The sequence below is a fragment of the Lepisma saccharinum genome, chromosome 10, assembly GCF_977018435.1.
Source record: "Lepisma saccharinum chromosome 10, izLepSacc3.1, whole genome shotgun sequence".
Lineage (NCBI taxonomy): Eukaryota > Metazoa > Arthropoda > Insecta > Zygentoma > Lepismatidae > Lepisma > Lepisma saccharinum.
Window position 1 is genome coordinate 26,190,827 of NC_139238.1, and position 27,376 is coordinate 26,218,202.

Genomic DNA, 27,376 nt, shown 5'->3' on the forward strand with positions numbered 1-27,376 from the left:
AACACAAGATTTTTTTTTCGGTTCGTGCCGAGATGCAGAAATATAAATTCTTGTTGCAGGTTTGTATTGAAACTACACGTATGTGGTCAAGCCTATTCATTCCTCTACAAGTATCGGAACACACACAAAGCAGTACAACTGTCTGTTTGAACATTCCCGACGACAACAGAACATGTTGATTATTATGAAGTGCTTGAAACAGTAGAACTGTTTTGTCACGGTATAGCCATGACGTTAGTTTAAAAATTCCATCAACATTCTATTTAGCATGAAATGTCTCTCAAATTTAGATTTGATTTTCAAGCTAACTCCTAGACTTTTATAAAACGGGACAAATAGTGTTTTTCTAATAATATTGGCGGAATAACCGGGACACGCCTCTGAAACGGGACTGTCCCGGTCAAAACGGGACGCATGGTCACCCTCACAAAGAGGGACAATTTCTCCCAAATCATTATTATTATTTTTATTACAACAAACAAGCACTTATGAAACAGCAAGGATGTGTCCTAATTGCGAGCACATAAAAGTGAAAAATAATTCCATGTCCTAATTGCGAACACATGTAACTGAAATACCTGTTATCAAAAACAAATAAGGTCAGTGACCCAGAGAAACAGGTAGTTTAACTTGTAACAACCGTATAGCTAACCTGATTGACAGGGCTAACAGCGTCAGATGTTTTGAAATTTGAGTAAGTGAAGTTCAAATTTATGATATTAATTTTAAAAGTTAATAATTATATTAACTCTTTTCAGTTACGAATTGCGTCGTATGTACTCGTACAGAAAATAACAGATCACACTTAAATCACGTCGGATTTTCTATATATTCTAACTGACCAGTAGCGGCTCGTGCCTAAAATAACAGGTGAAGAAGTATATTTATAGGCAATGAAAACAAATAGTAAGTGCCAGTGCCCCCCACCCCAATTTAAAACGCCTTTTTTGTCTTCATCCGTCCATCTGGAAAATGGTGTCTGCAACAAATTACACACTAAGTCATTTACTGGGTTCATTGTAGAAACCACAGCTCAACACATGAACACAACACACGATAGGAAACGCGAAACACACACGCGGAACAAGATCTCGCGAGAACGCGAAGATTTTGCCACAAGCACTGGATGCGATGTTTTCTCCGACGAGAGAACTGATTCACGTAGAGGGCGACACCATGTTCAAGGCCAACGCTAGGTGACGTCACCGTTGCCATGACAACCGGCTAAGTCTTCCGCAACCTAGCGGTGTTTGCTCTTGGGTTGGGACGAACTCAATACGTGTGTAGCGCCGAGCGGCGTGTTATTTGAGTATTATCGTGTGCGTTCTGCTGGGAAATAGTTTAATTTAATAAGCAAATGAAAAATGTCAATATTAATTTGAAAATTAGGTGAAAACATCTGCACTTGTTGCACTTGGCCAGCCGCCACTGTAACTGACATGCTTCAAGTTTTCAACTGCAACTGTTAAGCCAACAGCCACCATAAGGCACTGACCAGTGTCAAGTCTGCAAGTGAGTTAAAAAGTCAGGAAGTGTGAGAGAAAGTTGTAGTTCCCAAAGTAGAAAAATGTGTTCTCAATTAGGACAGAACCCTCCCAGGTAATATAGTGTTACTCGTGTTCAGGTAACAGGTGTTCGCAATTAGGACTGTTTGGGAAAAGGACTGTTCGCAATTAGGACACCAGAGCAAGAAGAGTGTAGAAAACAGCGATCCGTGTGTGACAAGGTAATGGATTTTGACATAGTCTTCAGGCAGCAGTGACGAAGAACTTATTTGAACCGTGAAGAATATTAACTAACTAACTAACTAACTCTCTAGCCTTCTTAAACCCGAAGGTTCATGGCTGCAGCAACACAGGCCTTCCATCTGTTCCTATCTTGAGCAAGTTCTATATACTCTTTTCCATCCCTACCGATTTCCTTTAGGTCCATCTCAACGTTGTCCCTCCATCTTCGTCTTGGCCTTCCTACAGGTCTCTTACCATCTGGTTTCCCAACAAGAATCCTGTAAACTCCTCTCTCCTCTCCCATTCGTGCCACATGTCCTGCCCACCTAAGTCTTCTTGATTTAATTATTCTAATAATATCTGGACATGAGTACAAATTATGTAGTTCTAAATTATGTAACCTTCTCCACTCACCTGTCTCCTCATCCCTTTTAGGTCCAAAGATTTTCCTAAGGATTTTATTTTCAAATACTCTCAATTTATGTTCCTCTTTCAATGTAAGGGACCAAGTTTCACACCCATATAATACTACAGGCAAAATTACTGTTTTGTATATTTTAACTTTTAGTTTCTTAGATATTAAACGAGAAGACAAAAGTTTATGAAGAGAGAAGTAACATGCATTTCCTGAATTAAGCCTACTTTTTATTTCCTCTTTAATATAATTTTCATTTGTTAATATTACTCCTAAGTATTTGAATTTGGAAACTGGTTCAAACGAGTTGTTATCAATAATTAGATTTTGATTATTACCTAACACTTGGTTTCGGCCTGTAAGCATATATTTAGTTTTCTCTTTGTTAACTTCCAAACCTATCTCTTTAGCAGTTTTGAAAAATATTTTAGCATTATTCTTAATTGTATTCACATCATCCCCCAGTAAGTCTACATCATCTGCATATGCTAACAACTGAGTCACACCATTTAACTTTAGTCCTTCATTAGTTTCTTTTACCTTCCTAACAGCATATTCTAAGGCAAAATTAAAGAGCAATGGAGATAATGCATCTCCTTGTTTTAACCCATCATGAATTGTAAATTTGTCAGACATATTAATACCCACACGAATTTTACTTTCTGTTTCACTGGTGCATATTTTTATCATACTAACAAGCTTCTTAGGTATTCCAAACTCTACTAATATATTATATAATTTATCTCTTTTGACCGAATCATATGCTTTTTTGAAATCAATGAATAGCTGATGGACATTTTGATTATATTCCCACTTTTTTTCAAGTGTCTGTCTAATGTGAAAAATTTGATCTGTAGTTGATCTGTTACGTTTAAATCCACATTGATAATCACCTATAATTTCATTAGCATATGGGGTTAGTCTTGTTAAAATAATGTTAGACAATATTTTGTATGTTGTTGAGAGTAGAGAAATTCCACGGTAATTATTGCAGTTCATTTTATCACCTTTTTTAAACACAGGAACAATTATGGATTCTTTCCACTGTTGAGGGATTTCTTCTTTATTCCATATTAAACAAATTAATTTATGAATTTGACATATTAATGAATTTCCACCATATTTAATTAACTCAGCTGGTATTAAATCAATGCCAGGTGCTTTGTTATTCTTTAGCCTTTTAATAGCATCTTTAACTTCCGTCAAGTTAGGTTCTGGAACTAAAGGTTCTGCTGTGTGGACTTCATTTACTTCTGATTTATCTCCTACATGGACATTTAAAAGGTCATTAAAGTAGTTCTTCCATCTATTTAGAATATTGCATGGGTCAGCTAGAAAATCACCGTCTTTATCTTTTATCAAGTTTACTTTAGGTTGCCACCCCTTTCTAAATTCATTTACACCTTTATATAAATCTCTGATATTTTTATTTTTGCTGTTTGTTTCAATTTCGTCAATTTTGCTTTTCAAGTAATCTCTTTTTTTACTTCTAAACGTGCGGTTAACTTCTCGCTTTATTCTATTATAATTGCTTAGATTTGTATCATCCGAGTTATTTAACCATCTAAGTCTAGCCTGATTTCTTATTTCTATTAGATTATGACATTCATTATCAAACCACGGCTTACTTTTTCTTGGTTTATGGTATCCTATACTTTCTTTAGCTGCTGATTCTATTGCATTACGTATGTGCTCCCAATTCTTATTTACGTCTGTTTCATTTATATTTTCATCATCATTTAAATCCTGCAAAACATCAAATCTATTTGACAGTTTAATTTGGTAATCTTTCTTAATTCCGTGAAGAATATGATCTCGAAATTTCAGCCTACTTACAAAGAAAAAAATTAATTCGTCAAGATTTCATTACTCTGAAACTTCTTTCAGTACTGGAGAAATGCAGCCAAGAGGCAGTGTGAAGCACTTAATCAATAGTAAATTATTTGAGTATTACCATCTGTCGCTGTCATGACGAGCTACGGTAAGAACATGTCGTGGAATTGTATACATTGAGACGGAAAGATTCCTCTTACAAAAGATGAAGAAGGTGAGTGAGTGAGTGAGGGAGGGAGAGTTTGTGTTTTAAGTCCACTTGATGCACAGAAAGGCTAATCTGGACTGGACTACAGTTTAAAGTGGGATTCGAACCACTATGTACCTCCACCGCATGGCCGTATTTAGAGGTGGGGGTTAGGGTTCAACCCCCTCCCCCCCGAAACTTCTGGTATGTTGAATTAATGGAAGTTCAGAAACCAAACGTTGTAACACATTTTCAAAAATTTATTCTCAGTTTTACAAGGAGACAATGCTGAAATGATCGAGCTAGAATTTTCAAACATTTTGAATTCTGAAATTTGAGGGAAACTGGTTTAATTGTTGCAGCTCACCTGCAACTCCTGCATTTTCACTTCTGCTGTCTTCTTTCCAGTGCTGTTCCTGGATCTGGCTGAAAATTCCCTTTGATTGTTCCAAAATTCCCAGTGGTAACACTGTTAAGCCTTGTTTCCATGTTAATAAGACAGTCAAATGCTGACCAAGACAATTTTTTTGTACAAAAAAATATACACTAAATCTTAACGTTTCCATCCTCTAACAGGGTTTTCTTCAGACAAAGATCTCTTTCAATTTATTGTGAATCTTTGTCTGAAGAACACCCTGTCAGAGGATGGAAACGTTACGTTTTTAGTGTTTATTTTTTATACAACAAATTTGCCTTCGTCAGCATTTGAATGTTTTATTTTTTACTAAAATTCCCATTCCAACTTTTTAATTCCCTGTTCGATATGGGTTTAAATCCCCCTTGATAAGAGTATAAACCTGGGATATCCAGCTTCGTAGTGCGTTACATTCACTAACCTTCACCCAGCGGTCGATATAGTACATACATTTAACCTATATGCGGTCCTATAAAACACATACTTCTATAGCGCATAGTGGTTGTATATAATGCTGTTTGGTAAGGATAGGAACAATATGAGCGTCGGAAAGTGGGATCGAACTGGTCCATAGGAGCCCCACCCACAAAATAGCAGACCGTTTGTTAGTTTTATTGTTAGTAACTGAAATAAAGTCCAGAATTCAAACAGAATAACCAAAGCAAAACAGCGTTAGATCGAAAAATTAAGGTTACAATACAGGCACCAGGTCATGTTTTACCATTTAATCCAAAGAATAACTGGTTCCACAGTTTTCAAAATTCCAAAAATTAAGTTTTGTGAATGGTCAAACTACTTAAACTTTATGACTAAAATTACTCTTACTTTGAAAGCTTTTTTCCTGAAGGTATTTAAAATTTAATAACAAAATATAATAACTGTTCATTTCAGTACACACTGCATGAAACGTACAAAACAATAACAATAAAAACAGTTGTGCTGCATATAGAGTAAAAAAGTCTCCTCAAGGATATAAGGACAGCAATAATAATAATAATAATAATAATAATAATAATAATAATAATAATACATTTGGAAAAAAAATAGTTTATTATGAAATTTTAATAATGATTATTGTTATTATTTCTATTATTCAAATTTCTTGCGACGCACATTGGAACAATTATGAGTGACCCCCCCAGATTTTTTTTCCTGCCTACGGCCATGCTCCACCGGGTATCGAATCCGGAACCAATGATGAAGGAATTTGTTGATAGATTACCAGTTATATCACTTTGGCTGCCACCGGGAAAGTTTGGCAATGAACCTAAACAGCACCATTAACTTTGTCTGACTAGTCTCATTCAGGATGCAGATTTATTATTATTATTATTATCATCATCATCAGTTGAGTGAAATGCACAACTATTACCAAGAAAATTATCCATTACCAGTGGCGGCTGATGTCTTGACTCTATGAGTGTGTACTTCAGGCTCCCGTCCAGAAGACGTGTTATCACACCTCTGAATTGGTGATGCACGATTTCCATATTGTGGGTTCATATTTGATGGTAAATTTGCAAACCAGAATTACCAAAAATTTGTGAAAAATTTAGGAGGTGTTAATGAAATTTTGGATTGTCTTAGGTTTGGTTTTGGTTTGATGTTTTAAGTCCACTTTGTACACAGTAAGGTTAATCGGGACTGGACCTACAGTTTATAGTGGGATCCGAACCACTATATGCCACCACCGGGTATCGAACCCGGGACCCCTAGATTACAAGACAACGACGCTACCACTGCACCATTGGGAAGGCCATAGGGTTGTTTTAGGTGGTGCGTGAATAAATCACTGATTCGATGACAGCGCTACAGGGGCACTTTATCTTCACCGAGCTGTATTAAGCAAAGACATCTCACCACTATCGCTTTAAGTTGTACCCCCTTCCATTCTAGGCCAGTCAACAAGGGATGCTTTTGGGGTCCAAAAAGAAAAAAAATCAGTGAAAGCTGGAACAAACTTTATTATCTTCCTATAAGGGTTCTTAACAACATACTAATTTTTCACCCCTCTACCACCGCGGATTTGGAAAATTGGAACCCAAAATTAGTTTTTTTGCAAATATCTCGCTTGGAAAGCATTTTACAGCAAAACAGTCTATAACAAAAAAGTAATCTACATAAAATTATCTACAAAAAATGTTCTGTGCATTTTTCTTCTAGGAAGCACCATTATAGCGCTATAGAATCGAGTATTTTCACCTTTTTTCCCGCTCCATTGTGAAAGAGCGAAACTCAAGAAAACGCTTTTATGGCAGCTTGAAGCCTTATTTCTTATTAAAATGCCTATTATAAATGTTCTAAGGACTCTTCTTGAAAATGTATTCTCAAGTGCTAATATATGTATATTAATTGAAACATAATTTTGTAATATTTAACATAAAACAAATGAACACAATGTCTGTATTTCTGCTACTGTTAGAAACCCAAACATCGCTTGTCTTCTGCTAGCAAGAATTCTTGTAAGTGAATGTGGAATAGATCATCAGAATTGAAGTGAGCTTGCAGATCGAAGCGAAAGTGACAGGCCACAACCTACACAGGGATTTCAAAGCTAAGTTATGACACGGCCCCCTTTAGTCTAAAACATTCACCGTGTTACGCGCACAACTGAGAACAAGGCCTAGTTGGAGTGACACGTGCAGCTTGCCGTGTCGCGTCAGTTCGAAAAGTTGCATTGATTCCTTAAGATTGGTTTCCAAGAGACATGTGCTGCTTCCATCTGAAAGCTATACTCTGTCCCTGGAATCTCTGGGGCAGCGAACGAAAACAAGTAGTAACTTGAGAAGACAGTAACTCGACCAATGAATCCGTGAGAGCGAACATAATTGCATGGTGGAGGGAAAACGACTGCAGCTACTAACCGCTTACAGGAGCGTGTACTGCTTCGCTCGCCCACAAGCTTTCTCCCCTTCTCTAATGTAACGCGCGGCCTTGTTCCAGATATTCCCGGGACAGAGTGTAGAAGAGGAAGGGAGCTTTCAGACGGAAGCGGCACGTGTCTCTTCGAAACTAATCTTAAGAAGTAAATGCAACAGTGTCAGATTTTGAACACGTTATTGAACACTTTAGCCCAATTTTTCTACAGCTACAAGTCCCCTTGCGCAATCTTTAAGGCGTTTACAGGGTATAATGCGAAGAATCTGGCGGTGCAGCATCTTTATCTCTCAGCGAGTGGTAAGAGGATCATTAAGAGAAGGCTTCTTGGTTGTCCACATCCCTACCTCATCAGCTATAACTGGTATGAGGCAAGTTTGTACTTAAAGTTTTCTCTAAATTGGTCTTTGATTTTTTAGTAAAATAATTTATTAAATAAAAACTCTGGATCAACTGGATACAACATATCTGATTTTCACTTCAGAAGTGACCGCTCCACTGATTAACTATCATATTTTGTTCAAACTTGCTTTCCAAGCGGGATATTTGCAAAAAACTGATTTTGGGCGCCATTTTTTCAATATGGCGGCCAAATCCGGGCTGGAAGAGGGGTGCAAAATTAGTATGTTGTTAAGAATCCTTTTATGAAGATAATAAAATTTGTTCCAGCTTTCCCTGATTTTTACTTATTGGACCTCCTTATTGACTGGCCTATTCTTTCTTGCCTCTGACATGCTCTCATAACACGAAATACGGCGAGAAGGTGTTTGACTTACGTGAGATAAACGAGACCCAATCTGTGGCCCCAGACGAGGCATAGAATTGTCAGTTACACAGCTGCACAGCGGATAGCTTCACACGACACACGATATGCATACCCGAATCAAATAATCCGTGTTAGCGAGTGTCAATGTGTCAATCTAATTCTGAATAATAATATTTTGTTTATATCTGCAACAATGTCACGACACTTGAAGATATCGTCGTTAGTACTGGACGTAAGTTAATCCCAATTTATAATTATATTTTGTGTGTCGGTACCATGTAATCAGAAGTTACCGAGTCACAAAAGTGTCCAATATGTTCATAATCAACTACTTTCAGTTCTTATTTTTTAAATCAGATATTTATTGAATAATCTTAATGAAGCTTTACGGTAGAATTATATGTAGCCAAGACGAAAATCTTCAAATTATCACCCGTTAATGGATTTCGATAGTGGTATATCATACCGACCTGAAAGATATTAATCATACAATAATATTTCCCCTTGTACTAAAAAAAATAATTGAATTAGCTCCTTTGCTTTTGTACAAGTACTCTAAAAATAATACAATACATTTGCGGTTAGCACCTGAAACAGAACCAGGGTTGTAAGTGCTGACCCTTTCTGAAAGCATTCAAGTGCCCCCTTCCAAATAGTAGACACAAGAAACTGCATTTCTGCAGGCCAACAAGACTCTGACACCTGAACCAACAGACAGGATAGTCGGCTAGACTGCACGGTAACAGTTCGTTATATCAGAGACACATTTCTTCATTTTTACAGAAGAAAATACAGTATGACTTGAGATGACAGGACCCCTCTCCGATTTTCTTCATATTTGATATACTTACTAATTGAGGCCTCCTAATGACGAATCTGAAGTTAAAAATTGTCGGTCACGTGTAGAAATTGCGAACCATTGATGCTAGCCCCACGAACCATTGGCGGATGGTTAGGTTAGTTCGGTTAGGTTAGGCAAACAGTTAAAATTTGGTGTCGTGGTAGTATCAGGAATAAGTATATTTGGTAACACTTTACTATACCGGAGACGGATTTCTTCAAATTTATAGGAGAAAGTACTTACGCAAATCATTTTCTGTAGCGTTGTTGATGTTCGGGAATGTAGTTTTGATCCATTTTAATGCGAATGCATGTGGTTTTCTACAAAATCTATTTCCGACTCACTATTGCTGTTGCCGCCATTTGCTTTCTGCACGAGAGCACAATACGCTCTCGTATTGTCCGCATATGCTAAATTGAACGAAAGGAGTGCTAATGGAACCTAACCTAACAGGCCTAACCTAACCTAGTAGGCATACCTCGTCCCCGTGATGGTACGTGGGGCTATCGTGAATTTTCGGGCTTATGCCAATGGTTTTTGGGGCTACCCGTGGATGGTTTGTGGGAAATAAGGAACAACAGTAAGTACTCGTTAATGTAAGAAATAGACATTATTTTCGTTAGAAATTCATTATTTCACCTAAAGAAACGTTCCGCAATGCAGAATAGTACATTAGCAATGTAAAAAATTGCGAAATAAATCATTGATAGGTGAAACAAAAAAAATCGCGAAAATCGACAGTTTCCATTCCGAAAACTAACGCCTTATTTTCGCATATTTTGCAATTTCTAGACGTTTCCTACAAATTTTAACTTCAGATTCGTGATTAGGAGGCCTCAATTAGTGAGTATGCCAAATATGAAGAAAATCGGAGAGGAGTCCGGTCATCTCAAGTCGTTCCGAAACAACTTACGGGAATGAGTTTCTCTAAGGTTTCCAATGTTCGTCGACGTATTTTCTCTCATCCTGGAATATATTTGACCTAGAAAACATGTATTTTTCAAGATAGATATCTCACCGACGCACAAGTGGCATTGCTTTCGCTACATGAACCAGATGCTGCATAAGTTTGATGACGTAACCCCCTGTCAGTGTTTCCAACCCCCCTTTTTTTTACTGTGCTTGCCTAACCTAACCTTATCGGAAAAGTTCGGTATATTGGAGACACATTTCTTCATTTATACACAAGAAACTACGGTAACAGTTCGGTATATCGGAAACACATTTCTTCGTTTTTACAGGAGAAACTACTTACGAAAATGAGTTCCTGCAAGCTTTCCAACGTTGGTCGAGGTATTTTGTCTTTCATTGTGGAATATATTTGACCCGGAAATCATGTATTTTTCTAGAGAAATATCTCACCGACGCAAAATTGCCATTGCTTTCGCTACGTGAACTGCATGCTGTGTACGTTTGATGACGTAAGCCCCTGTCAGTGTTTCCAACCCCTTTTTTTTCACTATGCTTGCCTAACCAACCCAAACTTAACCTAACCTTATCGGAAATGGTTCTTGGGGCTATCCGTCAGCTACCGTGCATAATGGTTCATGGGGCTATCCGTGAATGGTTCGTGGGGCAATCAGTCAGCTACCCGGGCTATCCATCAGTTACCTGTGCATAATGTACAATTTTCACCGGTGACGAACACGATAGTAGGTATGTTTCGGTGAAGAAGGTTGGAAACACTGCATACCTACAACTTGAGTCAAAATGTGCCCGCCATAACGTGTGTTATGGAAGCGAAGAAAGGAATCAAAAAAATCACTCTGTATGTGAAAAATTTTCTTTGTTTTCGTGTAAAAAGCATAATGGCACCTTGAACTAGATGTTCCGCAATAGGGTCATTCCATGCCAAACGATCCAATGGTGGTTGCATGACAATTTTAGAAAAATTTAATTTTAGTACATACCTTTGTACATGTTTCTAGATATCAGAACCAATGTTCAAAATAAATTATTGTCTTTAGTTCTCCTGGAGTAGCCATTTTTCCAACATGGTGTATAGGTTTCTTTGCTCATTTAGCACTTTTCAGAAACCTTAATAATTATATCAAAAACCATTAGAGCTAGAGACTTGAATCAAAATTCATTTTGTAGCTAAGCTGCTCGTCAAGTCAACCTTGCAGCAGGTTTTCGCATATGTAGTTCCAAACGTGCGCGCAAGAACATAGTTCCACTGAGACGGGTTCTATTCCGACACAACTGCATACTTGCAAGAAAACAGTTATTTAATTTGTAATATACAGACAAAATAGTACATCCATTAGCAGGTATGGACTTAATTGGTTGCAATCACTGTGCAGACGAACTTGGAACCGTAGATTCGCCAACTGCAATGTGTAGTGCGTTGAAGAGACACTGAAACTTTAGAGCGAGTCGAGCGAGACTGAATGCGTTGCAGAACGCGTGAAATCGGCGATACCAGTGTTGCACATCCCACTATTTTAACCCTATGTTTATTGTAGAGCGGCGAGAATGGCTGAATCTACTGTTCAGCGCGCGGTTTTACCCGAATGTTATTTTGGACTTCGTCCGAAGGGAAATTTTCTTCAAAGACAAGCAAGTTGTTTTGAATGCATAATCCTCCTTGCGGCAACAAGATCAAAGTAAAACAGGGCGTGAGGTGATTTGCCGTCAATGTGCGCACGAATTGTATCACGGGTGTTGAATGATTTGCTGTTTGAGTTTAGCAAGAGGAAACGATTGTTTGTTTTTTGACGACAAAAGAATCTCCGCGGTATTAAAAGATATCGCAGTGAGAAGAAACATGTTTATTATTTGGACGAGACGTCCTTCAACTCGGTGGGTGGGGGAAGGGGGAATAAAACATGGAAGGATACCAGCATGCAAAACCACGCCAGGGCTGAAGAAACCAACGATGAGGGGAAGGGGGAGGCTTATTGTTTCACCCACTGGCGGCAATGAAAGCTTTGTTGAAGGTGCATATTTACTGTTCCGCGCAAAGAAAGGGAAGGGTGATTATCCGCAAGAAATGGACAGACCAAGATTTGAATCCTGGTTTAGTGAAGTGATTCATAAATTGAAACCAGAGTAATAGCGACAGACAATGCACCTGATTGTATATATCACCAATAACAAATGATGCTTTTTTGGTGGTATAACTTGAATTGCGTGTGTCTTACAGGAACGGATGTATTGCGGACGAAGCAACCACGTTTTTCATAAATGTATTTCTTTCTAAACCAAAAAAAAAAAAAAAATTGTCATTAAATTCAAGAGGGCCTATCGTTGTTTACTTTTATCTTTGTTCATTTTTATTTTTGCGTGCTCGAAATATACACACACGCTCTCATGTTTCGAAGATATTTCGCATTTATATTAAGTAATGACACATTTATTAAATAATCTATGCGCAGAAAGTACTTTTAAAATTTTATGTTTCAGGAGACAAAGAGAAGCAAAAATACATTCCACTTGACATGCATGCGGGTTTTGATGTGTTGTGCGGTTGGCAATACTGTGGATTTTCTCAGTGTCTGCGATGTAAGCAGTTCGGCGGTTGAGGAAAGACTGGCACGGAAGATTCTGAGCTCAGTTCTCGCGCGCATTGATACATAAAACCTGCTGCAAGGTTGACTTGACGAGCAGATACTTTCTATGATATTCAAGTATGTTTTGCTTAAAATTGCATCGTAAGTATGAAAATTATGGTGAAAATTGTGGTAACGATAGTTAAAAAATTGAATTTTTAAACCTGATTTTTTTCAGTGAAGGGGTTTAGTCTAAGGCTTGATTTTTTTTTTTTTCATGTGTAGACCTGCCTACGGGGTGTCTGTAAATAAAATATCAGTGCTTAGAAATTCAACCCTTTTTTACAGCATGCGCTCAAACATGGCCGTTCATTGAATTTTGACAGTTTCCGGTTTAAATATCTCAGATGGGTCCACTTAAAAAATTCTGAAATTTGGCACAAACGAAGCCCTGCATGAACCTAACTCACAGTAAAAATCTCAACTTTTAGATTCAACTCGTTTTGGCCAATATGAGGTAACGTATGTTGCCTAATTTCTGACATTGCAAAGTAAGGTTGAACTACATCCCATACTTAGAATAATGAAGTCTTTTCTTTCTTTTCTTTAAATTTTGGTTAAATAACGCCTCAGAAAATATAGTAACATAAGGTTTAGGTACCAATGGCCAGTTGGTGTTGTCAGTTTCAGTTTCCTATTCATTCTCTTTGTTAACTCATGCAGAATTCTTTGTTCTTTCACTAAGTTCCTAAGTAAATTATCAGAAACTTTCAATTCATCACATATATTTTTTCTTGACCAAGTGGTAGCAATCAAACTGATGATTCTGACCTTTTCAACATTAGTTTTTGCTAATTTACATTTTTCTTCTTATAATTTCAATTCTATGATTGTACTGGCCATGCAAAGGATTATCACACTTGCTTTCCTTTCCTTCAGTTCTAATTCTTTGTGAAAAGCAACTTTCCAGTTTCCTTTGCACTCCTTGTATGATGTGAATAGTTTTTCGAGCAAGAGCACTTTATTGTTTTCAATCAGCCTCCTCAGTTTTGAAACAGGAGACACATCAAAAACAAAACAGACTTCATGCATTTCCTTTAGTTTTTCGTTTGTTGGCACAATGACTTTCCATTCTGGCATTTAAGAGCCCGTATCACCACTGGTGACGATACCTAAAAAATAGGTTCTTGCGTCGACCTTCTGTGCTCGAACAGTCAAGTGTGTGGCATTTAAATTTTACTGAGTTAAAGACCAAATATGAAGTTAGTTATGTCGCGCAGCCTTTTTTAAATATATTATTTATTACGTAGTTTTCCTGATCTCAATTTCGTAAAATTCACTTGCTCGCCAATTGTATGTAATAACTTAAATCAACATTTTAAAGCGCAAGAAAGCTTCAACTGTTCTTCTACAGCAAAGAAATGAAACTGATCTTACATAATTTTCTTTAGAATGTCTGTAGTTTGTCGACGTACAGAGCAATGTATGTAAATTTTAACTTCGACTTTTCTAAGCTGGTTGCGCTAGCCGTTTCCCCCTCTGTATCGCTCGCGCTCAACCCCGCCCCCTCCACAATCCTCTGCCGTCCCTTTTTTCTTTCACAATCGGCCAGTCTTCCAAGAAAACCGCATGCTGAGAGCAAGGAAAAGAAAAAAGAATGCAGGGAAAGGTTTTGGGGGAGAATCAATGGTTTGGGCGATGCTTGTAAACAGTTCTTCACTACGCTATATCCTAATACTAAATCACGATGGGGTTGTAGTGCAATGACAACAGTGAAGAACGGGGGATTTCCCCAGTATATTGTTCACAAATGGGAAGGGCTGGTTGCACAGACTCAAGTACACCTTTACAAAAGGTTTGCCTGCAAAAGAAAAATTGTGCCAAATTATAACTTTTTTTTTTTGTGAGAACACGAAAGTCCATTACCAAGGGATTTTTTTTAGGGGGAAGGTGACTTTACTCAAAGTTTTTAGGTAAATATTGTGTAAATTCTATCTGGTGGTGGATTATCAACCAGCCACGCAAATGAATGACTTTTTAGCTGTCGATCATAAATAAGTTCAATGTACGTTCATTGTCAGTTTGAGATATTTCTGAGGGTCAATGGTAAAAAATACTTGATGATCTGTTATGGAAATAGTGCTATTTTTAAACATTTTGAATGTCCGTTCAACTTAATTTCGAATTTGGCTCCTTTCATGATTTGTAAGTAGGGGGATAAAATATATTTACTTAATACTTTACTGCGTTATTTTATCACCAATTACACACACACACACACACACACACACACACACACATATATATATATATATATTACAGTCAGACCCAAAGAAGTCACAACATAAGATAGTTCTGTGTCATCATATACAAAAATACTTTTAGGCATAGGTCTTATGTAAAATAAAATACATTAATTATATGTTGTTTTTTCTTTTCCAAAGACATTATTTAGTTGAATAATATGACAGACTTACTATTGATAATGACCATACAAAACACACCATAAAAATTTCATTCACTTTCAACTTTCTGGGGCCGACCACCGTGGGGGAGTGGTTAGCACATCGTGCTACGACGCCAGGGGTCCCGGGTTCGAATTCCGGCTTGGCCGCGGATGTTTGCGAGTGTCCATTCATCAATTTCATCATATCATCACTTATTCCCTTCTTTGCAAATTGGCCAAAAGTGGCACAAAAAGCGAAGTAAAATAAAGCAAATCAATCAACTTTCTGGATATACGACAAATAACACTATTTCTGTATAAGGAATATTAGGCGTGCTCAGATCCTCCGATTATGGGAGCAAGGGCCTTGATAAGAGTTCAGCTGACGAAAAAATCCTTCATTCAACTCACTGTTTTTATTACATTGATGGGAACAAAACAGGGTCGTGTGTGTCCCGACGCACCTAAAATCACTTTATTAGATGAATTTCAACTTCAGTGGCACCATTGTTCTCTGCTGGCGCTTTATTTTCCATCTCTGCCGTTCAAAGACTATTGTACGTATAAACGTGGTTTAGTACCGCAAATTCAAAAGAACTACACATAATTTATTCATGTGCAATATATGGGCAATTTATTCTGCAGACACATACAGATAATACAACTAAAGAATAAAATATGTGGAGGTGTTAATAAGAAATTTGCTAGTGGGAGAGTCCAATTACATAGAAAGTAATACACTACCCATTCCTTACGTAGTTACTTGGAACTTTCGTAGGTTTGAAAATAGTATTTACTTTTATTTCTATAAAAGCATAATGTTGTTTAAGAACTGTTATTAGATTCCTCTGCACTAAATTTCTAAGTGAGGCTATTAAGGGGCAACTTCTTCCTTCTCCCCCATTTACTCACTGTATGCAAAGAGTGTGAATACTTTTTTGCTGAAATGGGAAAATGAACCACAGCACACAGTTTTTATGAACAGCTGCAGAATTATCTACAAACTTGTTGAAATTCACAGTTTTGCTAGCTTGTACTCATTGGACGAAGTACATACAGCCAGGGACGGAGCTACAAGGAGGTTAGGGGGGATGAAACCCCAACAACATATCTAAGCTCCCTGCAGCCCCCAGATGTTTATAGTACGGTAGATGCCTTTCGATCGAAAATTAAAGAAGTAGAAGCTATCTTACGTAATATTTTCCATTATAAAACTTCCCTTAGGGCAAGGCCATTGCAATGTTCAAGTACATTTCCTGCTTTTATAAGATCGCAAGATTATTACAACATGTTGTACGTAAAATCGTGGTTGGAGGTGGCAGCTGCAGATCTGCATGGATCAACAACGGACATTGATTATTTAATACGTACTAAGTAATTGTTAAATCACAAGTCTCCAAACTTGCCAAAAAAAATTTACAGATACTCTGCTGCCTATCTGGTAGGTGGATGTGTTCAGTGGCTGTGGGATTGCTGTTTGGTTGTTGGAGGGTCAAACGATGATAATACGATGCCTACGAAGTTAAATGATAACAATTATTATCCTATGTAAATCATGTCACTATTTTTGGAACGAGTGTTAAAAATTAATTTTTATAAGTTGGAGGATGTTGCCAATTGTATTGTGAAGGTAACACTGAGAGAACAAACATATTTTCAGTGCAAATTCACCTACACTAGGAGACAAAAGCATTGACTATCAATTTCATCGACATAAATCAATGGATACAGTTGCAGCTCTCGCACTGGGCAGATGTGATTAGTAGTGAAAATAACTACCAATAGTTTTATATATGTTTCACATCTGATTCTTCTCCATGGAATAGAAATTGGCCACTCAGCATAAATTATTTTCCAACGTCATAAATAATAATTTATTAACATGAAGACCTAGGCTTACAAGGAATAAAACTGCCCAAGCTTGCTGATTTTTGCACTAAATTGCAATGTTTAGTTGCACAAAGGCTAATCGGGACAAAACCTACAGCCTATAGTGGAATCTGAGCCACTTAATTAAATGTCCCTAACCGTGGATCGAACTCGTGACCCGTCGATTACAAAGCATCATTATTACCGCTAACTGAGGCGGGAAGGTTCACTTATAATCTTTCTAATTATTAACATTTAAGAGTTAGGTAGTTTCTTTAGTCTTTTAATTCCTTAATGTCGTATTTTTGCCTCTCGGATGTTTTCAATAACGATGTAACGATGAAAGGATTGAGAAAACATCGCTGACAATTATGTTCATTGCAAATACTCGAATGAGAAACTACAATCAGAAAAGCTGCCCCCCCGTTGCGGAGTGATTCAGTTCTTTTTCACATGCATGCTCGGATCCGGAGAGATAGTTCGCAACTATGAATAAGAGGAGTGTACAGTTAACAGAATCAATCATATCTGGAAACTAGTAAGCGGCGTGAAAACTGACATACGTGTATTTCAGGATAACTATGATAGATATGAGCAAGAAACTATTAGCCTTATCTGCGGATGTTTGAAAAGTCCTGTAGTAAATTCACAAATTCGTCATTCCAGTTCAATATGAGTAATATGCATTGGCTGTAAATAGTTTTAATTGTATCAAAAATGCTAAAAGTACACATTTTACTAACTACACGACTTTCCCAATGATTCCAAATGGCTAACTTGGATTGATATTCATGTGCATTAGCACTGGCCTCCGTGATGAAGTGGTTAGCACATCCGGGAGTTCGAATCCCGGCATGGATGCTCTTTGTGAGTATCCGTTCATCAGTTTCATCATACAATTCATCCTCAGGCGGAGCACAAAGCATGACGCCTTAGGTTGTAAGACACGTTTTTATTACGTTAAGAAAAGAAAGAACATCAAAATCATCTCACTTAGGATAATCCACCAACTGCAGAAAACACAAAAGAATGTCTTCCGCCTGTTCTGCACATGTGTCGCAACAGGGTGAATAGCTATGCACTACTACAAAACATCGTCATTATTTCCGTAGTTTACAGCACCATACAGGAGAGATATCCTGCTACTCGATGTTATAAACTATTCCATATATGTTGGTCAGAGGCGTACGCACGGGCAGGGGGTGGGGGATTGCCCCCTAATCACAGACGTTCGCAGATTTTTCCACAAAGGGACAAGAAAGGTATTTTTTCATGGGGCATATTACCCCGATACTAGTGCTGTCCCCTCAAAAAACACCACTTGAATTTGAAATTATCACATTCCTGCATCCCCATTACATAACAATTAATGTAAATTACTATGACTGAAATCTAATTATACTTGTGAAATATATACTTTTAGGTTGACCTTCGTTTTCAAGGTGTGGTCATCCTTGCCCCCCTTCCAGACGTTCCATGCCCCTATATTATTATACTTTCACCTAGAAATTTAGTGGAGAGCAATATTGTCGCTGTTATTAAACAATATTATACTCTAAAAGGAAATGGCGCAACCACAATGGGACAAGGGGGCATTGCTTATGCCTTTTTCCAACCTTGGACGGAAATCATTGAAGTAAAAGAAAGCAAGACTAGCAGAATCTACTAGTAGCAGGACAAAAGGATACTCAAGACGGAATTAGTTTTCACGTCGATCTTGCAATATTTCTTCCAGACGGTCAGGATCACTTGCAGGGGGTTACAGAGGGACAATTGTCCCCTCGACTTTAAATTTTATACAAATAAAAATACATTTCGTAAAATTTTCTTTCTCGCTTCGCTCGGGGTACCTGCTTTTCTTGCAGTCTTGTCAACTTCCGAGCCATAGCTAGGAAGTAGCGGGAGTTGGCCCTGGGCGCTGAACAATCTGATTGAGAAAAATTGTAAAAGAGAATGCCATGCCGTCCCATGAATTTTTTTGCACCCTATTAAATCAATACTGTTTTCAACTTTCAAAAATTTGGATCGAAAAATTTTCTTGATCGCTTCGCTCGCAGTTTCTTTTCTCCAATACATTGTAAATTACCAGAAAGAAAGTAAGAACGAATAAGTAATTCAGACTGTTGCTGCTATAACAGTTTGGTTTGGAGGAAAACGAGCGCTCACATTTCAGAGACAATCTATATAATTTTTGCTGTTGGTTTGTTAAGGGGCGGATGAATAGATTACGTAATGTATTTAAATAATATGTTAATACCTAGGTATATATATATAATATACACACTCACACGCGCGAACACACACACATATATCACATCAATGCAAAAAACTAAAACAGTGAGATAAAATGAGGTTTTTCTTTGCCGATCTGACTTAATTTTCAAGGTTTTTGCCCCCCCCCCTTATCAGAGGGTCTGCGCACGCCTATGATGTTGGTACCTTCTTCTAATAATAAAAACAAGTTAAAATAACAGTAATATTAAATTAATAATATTAAAATATTAATTAGTATTGTTATCACATGAATGGGAAAGATGGCATAGTTGAGTTGAGTTGAGTTGGTGTTTTAAGTCCACTTTATGCACAGTAAGGCTAATCGGGACTGGACCTACAGTTTAAAGTGGGATCCGAACCACTTGTGCCTCCACTGGGTATCGAACCCGGGACCCCTTGATTACAAGGCAACGACGCTACCACTGCGCCATCGGGGAGGCCCGGCATAAGAATAGGAATATAACAGCACGTATTCATTATCTAGCTCATGAATAGTTAAGATCGCTTCAATTTGTATAAAAAACAACTGACCTGGCAAGGTGATTGTGAAACAGATAAGGAATTGAATATTTATTGAATAACGAAAAAGGATGTTAGATCCATTTGACGAAAAGTAAAGCTCTTAATTTAATATTTAAGCATATTACTTAGGTAGTGGTGTGTATAAATCTTCTTTGATACAGTCATCCAAAGTTGTATCACCCCAATGTAATCCTTCCCTTACAATAAGTTTGACGGAAATACACCTCTCTCGATTATACGACAGATGCTAAACAAAACAAGCATATTCACATAATTTAATTTTAGTACTTCGTAAGTCTCTCGTGGAAGATTCGGACTACCTGGACACCCCACCTCCCCTAAATAGTCCTTGGCTCTATTACATGTAAATTGTATTGCGATGTTCGTCAATGTGTGTTTTTCTTCTTTCAGACACTCGGAAAAAGTGTTGTCCTGTCACAAAAACCCTCTCGGCTCAGAGTTATAAACGTGCGGGCTCAAAAGAAAGGTCTGTTATGGTCAGAGCCTGACCTTCCAGGCAGGGTGGGGGGTGGGGTGAGTAGCGGACAGGGAACCTTGTCTTCTATTTCTTTCGACAGAGCAACCCTCCCACCAGTAAAGTCTCAAACGGTCTACCATGCAATGGATTTGCGTTCGAAGGGGGAAATGGAATCAATATTGGTAAGACTAGGAAGAACATTTGACATCTGTCTGGTGCTTTTTTCGAGTGACGCTGATACGGGCTCTTAAGTGAGTCACTTTCTCCAGATATGAAAATTGTACTCCAACATGTCAGGCATATTGATTTAACTGGTATAAGGCTTACCTGACACTTTTTTGCCTTACTATATGATGCAAATTGATTTTAAAAATTCCCTTACTTGACTTTATCTTTAAGTGGTAGACACAACATACTTTACCACAGTGGCGTATGCAAGGGGGGGTTATGGGGTTTAACCCCCCCCCCCTTGACCTTGTGAAATATTATGAAAAATGATGTGGAAAACATTCAAAATGACCAATTTATCACAGTCAAAGATCTGGGACAATACTATTACTATTACTACTGCTATAACTACTACTACTACTACTACTACTACTACTACTACTACTACTACTACTAATAATAATAATAATAATAATAATAATTTGAATTATTATTTCCATGCAGCACGGAGAAAAGCACTGCATTCCAAACACACACGTCTTTCAAAGTGAATGCCTTGAAAATAAAATATAAGGGTAACCATGATTTAAAAGAGAAAAATAGTTGTTTTGTATCTCAGTTGCAACAATGTTCAATACACTGGCGTACGCAGTATTTTTTTTTTTTTGGGAGTTGCTGGAATGGTAAATGTGGATAGTACATGACTTTGTTTTAAAGGGCAGGATGCATAATAAAATATTTCGTATTTTTAGAGCTTTTCAGTCTATTAAAATTGTATTCAAAGACAAAAATGGTAATCGGGACTCACTTTAAAAGGTAAAGGTAAAGTGTTCCCCTGTGCATAGCACCATGCCATAAAGGCATATAGGGGGTGTGGGGGTAACGCCCCACACTTTCTTGATCCGGTCGTGAGTAGGGGTGATGTGATCAGCATCACGCCCCTGACCGCCTTTACCCCCCAGGGTTTCCCCCAGGTACCCATGTTATTCGACGCTGGGTAGGCGCCGGGGCCGCTTCCACCGTTAGAAAAGTTCCCGGATTTGAACCGGCCGGGGATCGAACCCGGGACCTTGAGCATGGTAGTCAGACGCGTTACCGACTGAGCCACCGCGGCCACTTTAAAAGAGGTTTCGTATTTACACATTTTGATTTTTTAAAGTTCTTAACGGATTTTTATTTAAAAATTCAGATTTTCTCAAAATTTTGGTAGGGGCTGTAACCCCATCAGCCACCCCTCTACGTATGCCAGTGTTCAATGAACATTATTTTTTTGTGTGAACAATGAGAATTAACTAAAGAAAGTTCTTGGTTCATTGTAAGTGGCTAATGTATAGACAAAGGCTAGGCAGACAAGAATACAGTCACCAGTCCACCTTCCCATTGTTTACCGCAGCACGTTTGAATGTCTCTCTTTAAAATGTCTCACCTTGTTGACTAGACAATTATTCAAAAGAAAATAAGCTTAACTATTGCAAAATGTTTTGTTGGTAAAAACAGCGAGACAATCCAAAAATATAATTATCGGGGACATTTATGGGGGAAGAAGCCGGAAAAATTCCAACCAATTCCGAGAATCGAACCCGTATCTCCCACGTGGTTGTCAGATGCTCTACCGACCAGACCACCGCAGCTCCTTGGATGAGTTCCACACTTTTATTATTTCAATTTATTTTAATATATTTTCTTGTTGTTTGTGGATTTTCTTCACACTTAAATGTCTCACCTCGTTGACCAGACAATTATTTCGTAACAAAGAAACAAAAAAATGCTCCCAGAATTTGATAAAAATCAAATGACTAGAAAGTAATTTCATTCTATTGCTTTCATAAATACTATATAATCTCTACTACTTAATAGTCGTAGTGGTATTAGTAGTATTATTAGTCGTAATTCAGGTAATTAATTAATTATAAATATTATTAATTAATTATGAGTATTATTATTTAATTAAGGTATAATAAAACAATGGTAGTGTGAATCTGGAGAAAGTTTTAGAACTTAAACCCCCCCGATAAAATCCTCGTACGCTACTGCTTTACCATATAAAAATCTATTTTCAATGGTATTTGCATATTGTCTCTAAGCCATCCACCTGTAGTCTTGACCTAAGAAGTGTTTTATCATTTTCAGTGAGTTCGTTAAGATTAATTAGGTCTTTGGGAACCTTACCAAAAGTGTATTTGTGACAGTCCTCTCCAGTTAAAAATTCTACAGAACACTCCCATTTCCAGTCACAGGTAACGATCATTCACAAGTCACTACTCTCGGCACATTAGGCAAAGGAAGAATGACAGCAGAGATTGTCCATGCACAGATCGATTTCAGGCTTGCCTCACATCCTATCAAAACATGTCTCTGAATCTTCTGCTATGCATGACTCACATCTACTTCAACGAATCTTTTCTTGAGGAATATATATATATATATATATATATATATATATATATATATATATATATATATATATATATATATATTTATTCTACTAGCTTTGACCCTCCAAAATAAATAGCCTACTTTCAGTGGAGTGCCCAAGGAAGGGTTGGTTGGGGGTCATAATCCAATACCTTTAGCCTAGTATTCCATAAACAATTACGTCAAAGGCAGGATAATGTGGCAAAAACAGGGCTTTATTCTTAAAAAGTATATGTAACCCCCATCCCCTCCCTTTCGAAATTCCTGGGCATGCCACTGCCTATCTTAAGCTGCAGGTACTGCTACATTTAAAAAATGTGGGGGGGAAGCTCATTTTTTTTTAGGTACCAGCTGGTCATTGGTACCTAATAAATCAAACCTTTTGCAATGAGATTTCGCAGATTTTCAATTGTCATACCTTGTAATTTCAATTTCTGGTAAGTCAAGTATTAAAACCTTATGTTACTATATTTTCTGAGGCTTTATTTAACCCAAATTTAAAGAAGAGAAAGAAAAGACTTCATTATTCTAAGTATGGGATGTAGTTTAACCTTACTTTGCAATGTCAGAAATTAGGTGACATACGTTACCTCATATTGACCAAAACGATTTGAATCTAAAAGTTGAGATTTTTACTGTGAGTTACGTTCATGCAGGGCTTCGTTTGTGCCAAATTTCAGAATTTATTAAGAGGACCCATCCGAAATATTTAACCCCGAAAACTGTCAAAATTCAATGAACGGCCATGTTTGAGCTCATGCTGTAAAAAAGGGTTGAATTTCTAAGCACTGATATTTTATTTACAGACACCCTGCAGGCATGTCTACACATGAAAAAAAAAATCAAGCCTTAGACTAAACCCCTTCATTGAAAAAATCAGGTTTAAAAATCCAATTTTTTTAACTATCGTTACCACAATTTTCACCATAATTTTCGTGCTTACGATGCAATTTTAAGCAAAACATACTTGAATATCATAGAAAGTATACTTCATTAGCTACAAAATGAATTTTGTTTCAAGTCTCTAGCTCTAATGGTTTTTGAGATATTTAGGTTTCTGAAAAGTGCTAAATAAGCAACGAAAGCCATGCGCCATGTTGGAAAAATGGCTGTCCCAGTAGAACTAAAGACAATATTTTTTTTGAACATTGGTTTTGATATCTAGAAACATGTACAAAGGTATGTACTAAAAATGAAATTTTTCTAAAATGGTCATGCAACGAATTATTTTAAAATTGGTTCATTTGGCATGTAATGATCCAATACACAATTCGTAAGTACAAAATATCCAATTTTTATGTGTTTCCGATATACCGAACTTTTACCGTTATTACTTCAATATGTACCCTTTTTTTTTCTGGCATGCTACATGTACTTGCTCACTTGACCAATACTGGCATGTGCCTGTTGGAGCAGGTGGGTTTTGTTCGTAGCGGCACATTTCTCTCTTGTCATCTTCACAACAGACCACGAGAAACGTGGCACTGTTCCGACACTTGGTACTGACACCCTCTCACTACTTAGGCTAACTGCCATATAACTCAATAATGTATAGTTTTGTGAGACACCCCTTACACTATCTCTCTTCCAACTGACTGCCAAGAACTCACTGATGATCTGTTCTCTTGGTAGCGCAGGGCTCAAGAGTTTGCCAAATGTAGTACAAAGTTCTGATTGGTCCCTGGTACTTATGAACTGCGGTGGGTTTGCAGGTTGAAAGACTTTTGGATGCATGTTATCTTTGTGGAAAAGATATATCTCATCTCATTTAATAATAATAATCTGTGAGACATCTAGCCATCCCCAGTTTCTATTGACCATTGAAGCATTCTCCCATGTTACCTGGTTTACAGCTGGAAAACCAACTTTTTCATGCTTATAGAAATTGCTGGAAAATTCAACTTGTCGGACTTGTGTTTTTGTTTTACTTGCATGCCTGCATTGGTGTTTTATTTCTATCATATCTAATTAATCTCTCTCTCTCTCTCTCTCTCTCTCTATATATATATATATATATATATATATATATATATATTTGGTCTAGGAATTAATTCGTGCGGTTGTTACGCACACATTGAAGCTGTAGTTCAAACACAAAATACATAAATACCTTAAGAAAAATATTGTCCATCGCGAGCCACCACTTTCGCCCATCTGTCAGGCAAGTTACGGATTCCGTGGCGAAAGAAGTCCTCATCCTTTGAAGCAATCCAGTCAGAGACCCATTTTTCGATATCTTCTGAAGAAGTGAATCGCTGTCCAATCAAATCGTTATCCATGCAATCGAACAAGTAGTAGTCCGAAGGAGCAACATCTGGTGAATACGGTGGGTGGGGTAAAACTTCCCATCCGACATTTTCCAAATAGGTTTTGACCTGTTTTGCGACATGTGGGCGAGCGTTATCATGTTGAAAAATAAGTTTATCATGTCTGTTCTCCCATTCTGGTCGTTTCCTGGCCAGAGCTTGCTTCAAACGCATTAATTGTCGTCGATAACGTTCTCCATTAATAGTTTCACCCGGTTGCAGCAGCTCATAGTACACCACACCTTTCATATCCCACCATATGCACAGCATAACCTTTGCACAGTGAATATCTCGTTTCGGTTGTGATGGACCTGGTTCACCTGGCTTCACCCAGGCCTTTTTTCGTTTCGGGTTCTCGTAATGGATCCACTTCTCATCGCCAGTAACAATGTGATGCAAAAACCCCTTTCTTTTCTGTCTTTGAAGCAGCAATTCGCAAATGGTTTTTCATCTTTCAACGTCTCTGTCTTTCAATTCATGTGGAACCCATTGTGACATCTTTTGAATCATTCCCATGGCTATGAGGCGTTTGGAAACTGTTGTTTGATCAACGCCTAATGCTTCTGCAAGTTCTTCCTGCGTTTGACACGAATCCTGATCGAGCAATGCTCTCAATTCTTCGTCTTCAAATTATTTTGGCTGTCCAGGTCGCTCTTGGTCTTCCAGGCCGAAATCACCACTTCTAAACCGTGCAAACCACTTCTGATACGTTCGCTCAGCTAGCGCATGGTCACCATACACTTCCACCAAAATACGATGACTTTCGGTAGCACTTTTCTGCATGTTAAAGTAATGAAGCAGAACACCCTGCAAAAACACTTTTTCTGGCACGAACTGCGCCATGTTCAGTTGACTACAAAATGCTGTTGTTGACGCGTCAATCAACTGCCCTATACTACGAACGATGCGCGCTGACAGGAGTTTTCAACGCATGTGTGGATACACGGAACTGTGGGACGATATGCTCATTACGCCATCTCTTGTCCAGGCGCACAAATTAATTCCTACACCAAATATATATCAAAATTGATGTATGTGTGGGTGTGTGTATTTGTTTGTTCCGGCATAACTCTGGAACGCCTGGAGCAATTTCAACCAAACTTGGTACACATATAACTTGTAATATTTAAATATTATTTTGAGGTAAGATACCCCTGGCACCCCTAGGGATGGGGTAGGAAGGGGGACATGTAAAAATGATGGAGAACCACCGATATTAAATTCCACACAAACAGACATCCGTGACTATGCAATCTGCAAAACGATATTGTTTCTCGGGTTGTCTAACATTCAGGCTGTCTGACATTCAGAATGAAATCCATAGTTTTCGTGACATTCCCAATGCGGTTTAACTCCAAGTTCATCATCTATCGGCATGATGGGTAAGAGGGGCTGAAAAATAGAATGCCACAAATGACCTAGATTAGTGTCGAATCCACATTTTTCGGAGTCGCTAAGCTAATTGGTGACATTCACGGTCACATTTAAAATTATTTACATTTTACGCTATAGTTATTTCTATTATATCTAATTAATATATAATAAATATATACAATAAATAAGAATTGTTGGGCCTCCCCGATGGTGTAGTGGTAGCTTCATCGCCTTGTAATCAGAGGGTCCCAGGTTCGATACCTGGTGGAGGGACATAGTGGTTTGGATCCCACTTTAAACTGTAGGTCCAGTCCCAATTAGCCTTACTGTGCATAAAGCGGACTTAAAATACCAACTCAATAATAACCAAAATAAGAATTGATGCAATAATCCAGGTCAAACTTTCAGAATATGCCACTGCTTTTGACAAGAAATTCTGGAAGGAGGCATGGACTGAAGCAGCAATTACTGTTGTCTGCAGAACAGAAACGATGGGTAGATTTAGTTCAGAAGGGATAAAATGTAGGTTGGTTGGGAGACAAGAATTTACCTCTTTCCCATGAGAAGTACAACTTCACTAAATGGAAAGTCCCCCTTCCATGTGAATGAAATGCCATTCTGCTCATGTTTCAATGTGTTTTCCATGTAATATATTTAAAAAAAAAAAAAAAAGAAGTTGTAGAGTATAGATACTTTTGTTTTCCCAAATTATCTTGCTGTGTAGGAATAACATTTTTCTGAAAGAGAGAAACAACTCTAGTATTGTGTGTTAGTTATTCTGAAATTTTAACGAATGGGATATGTTCAATTGAACAAAAATAAACATGCAAAACAAACTTCAAATTTAAGTTGTGTTTTAACAATGGAGGCCTACTCAGTGAAAGTGAGAATTGATTTTCTCCATCCACGTTGACTATTGGCACAGTGGTTACATCGTCGCCTTGTAATCAAGGGATCCCGAGTTCGATACCT

The 27,376-nt window shown here is 37.7% G+C and overlaps 1 protein-coding gene across 1 annotated transcript in view; it reads left to right on the top strand.

Moving 5' to 3' along the window:
- The first annotated feature begins 8,311 nt into the window (after nucleotides 1-8,311).
- Ufsp2 (UFM1 specific peptidase 2) overlaps nucleotides 8,312-27,376 on the top strand; it is an 89,547-nt gene continuing 70,482 nt past the window's right edge. The window contains exon 1 of the mRNA XM_083129669.1: nucleotides 8,312-8,452. Within this exon, the coding sequence (XP_082985795.1) occupies nucleotides 8,414-8,452 (39 nt within the window). The 5' untranslated portion in view covers nucleotides 8,312-8,413. The remainder of the gene's footprint in view (nucleotides 8,453-27,376) is intronic.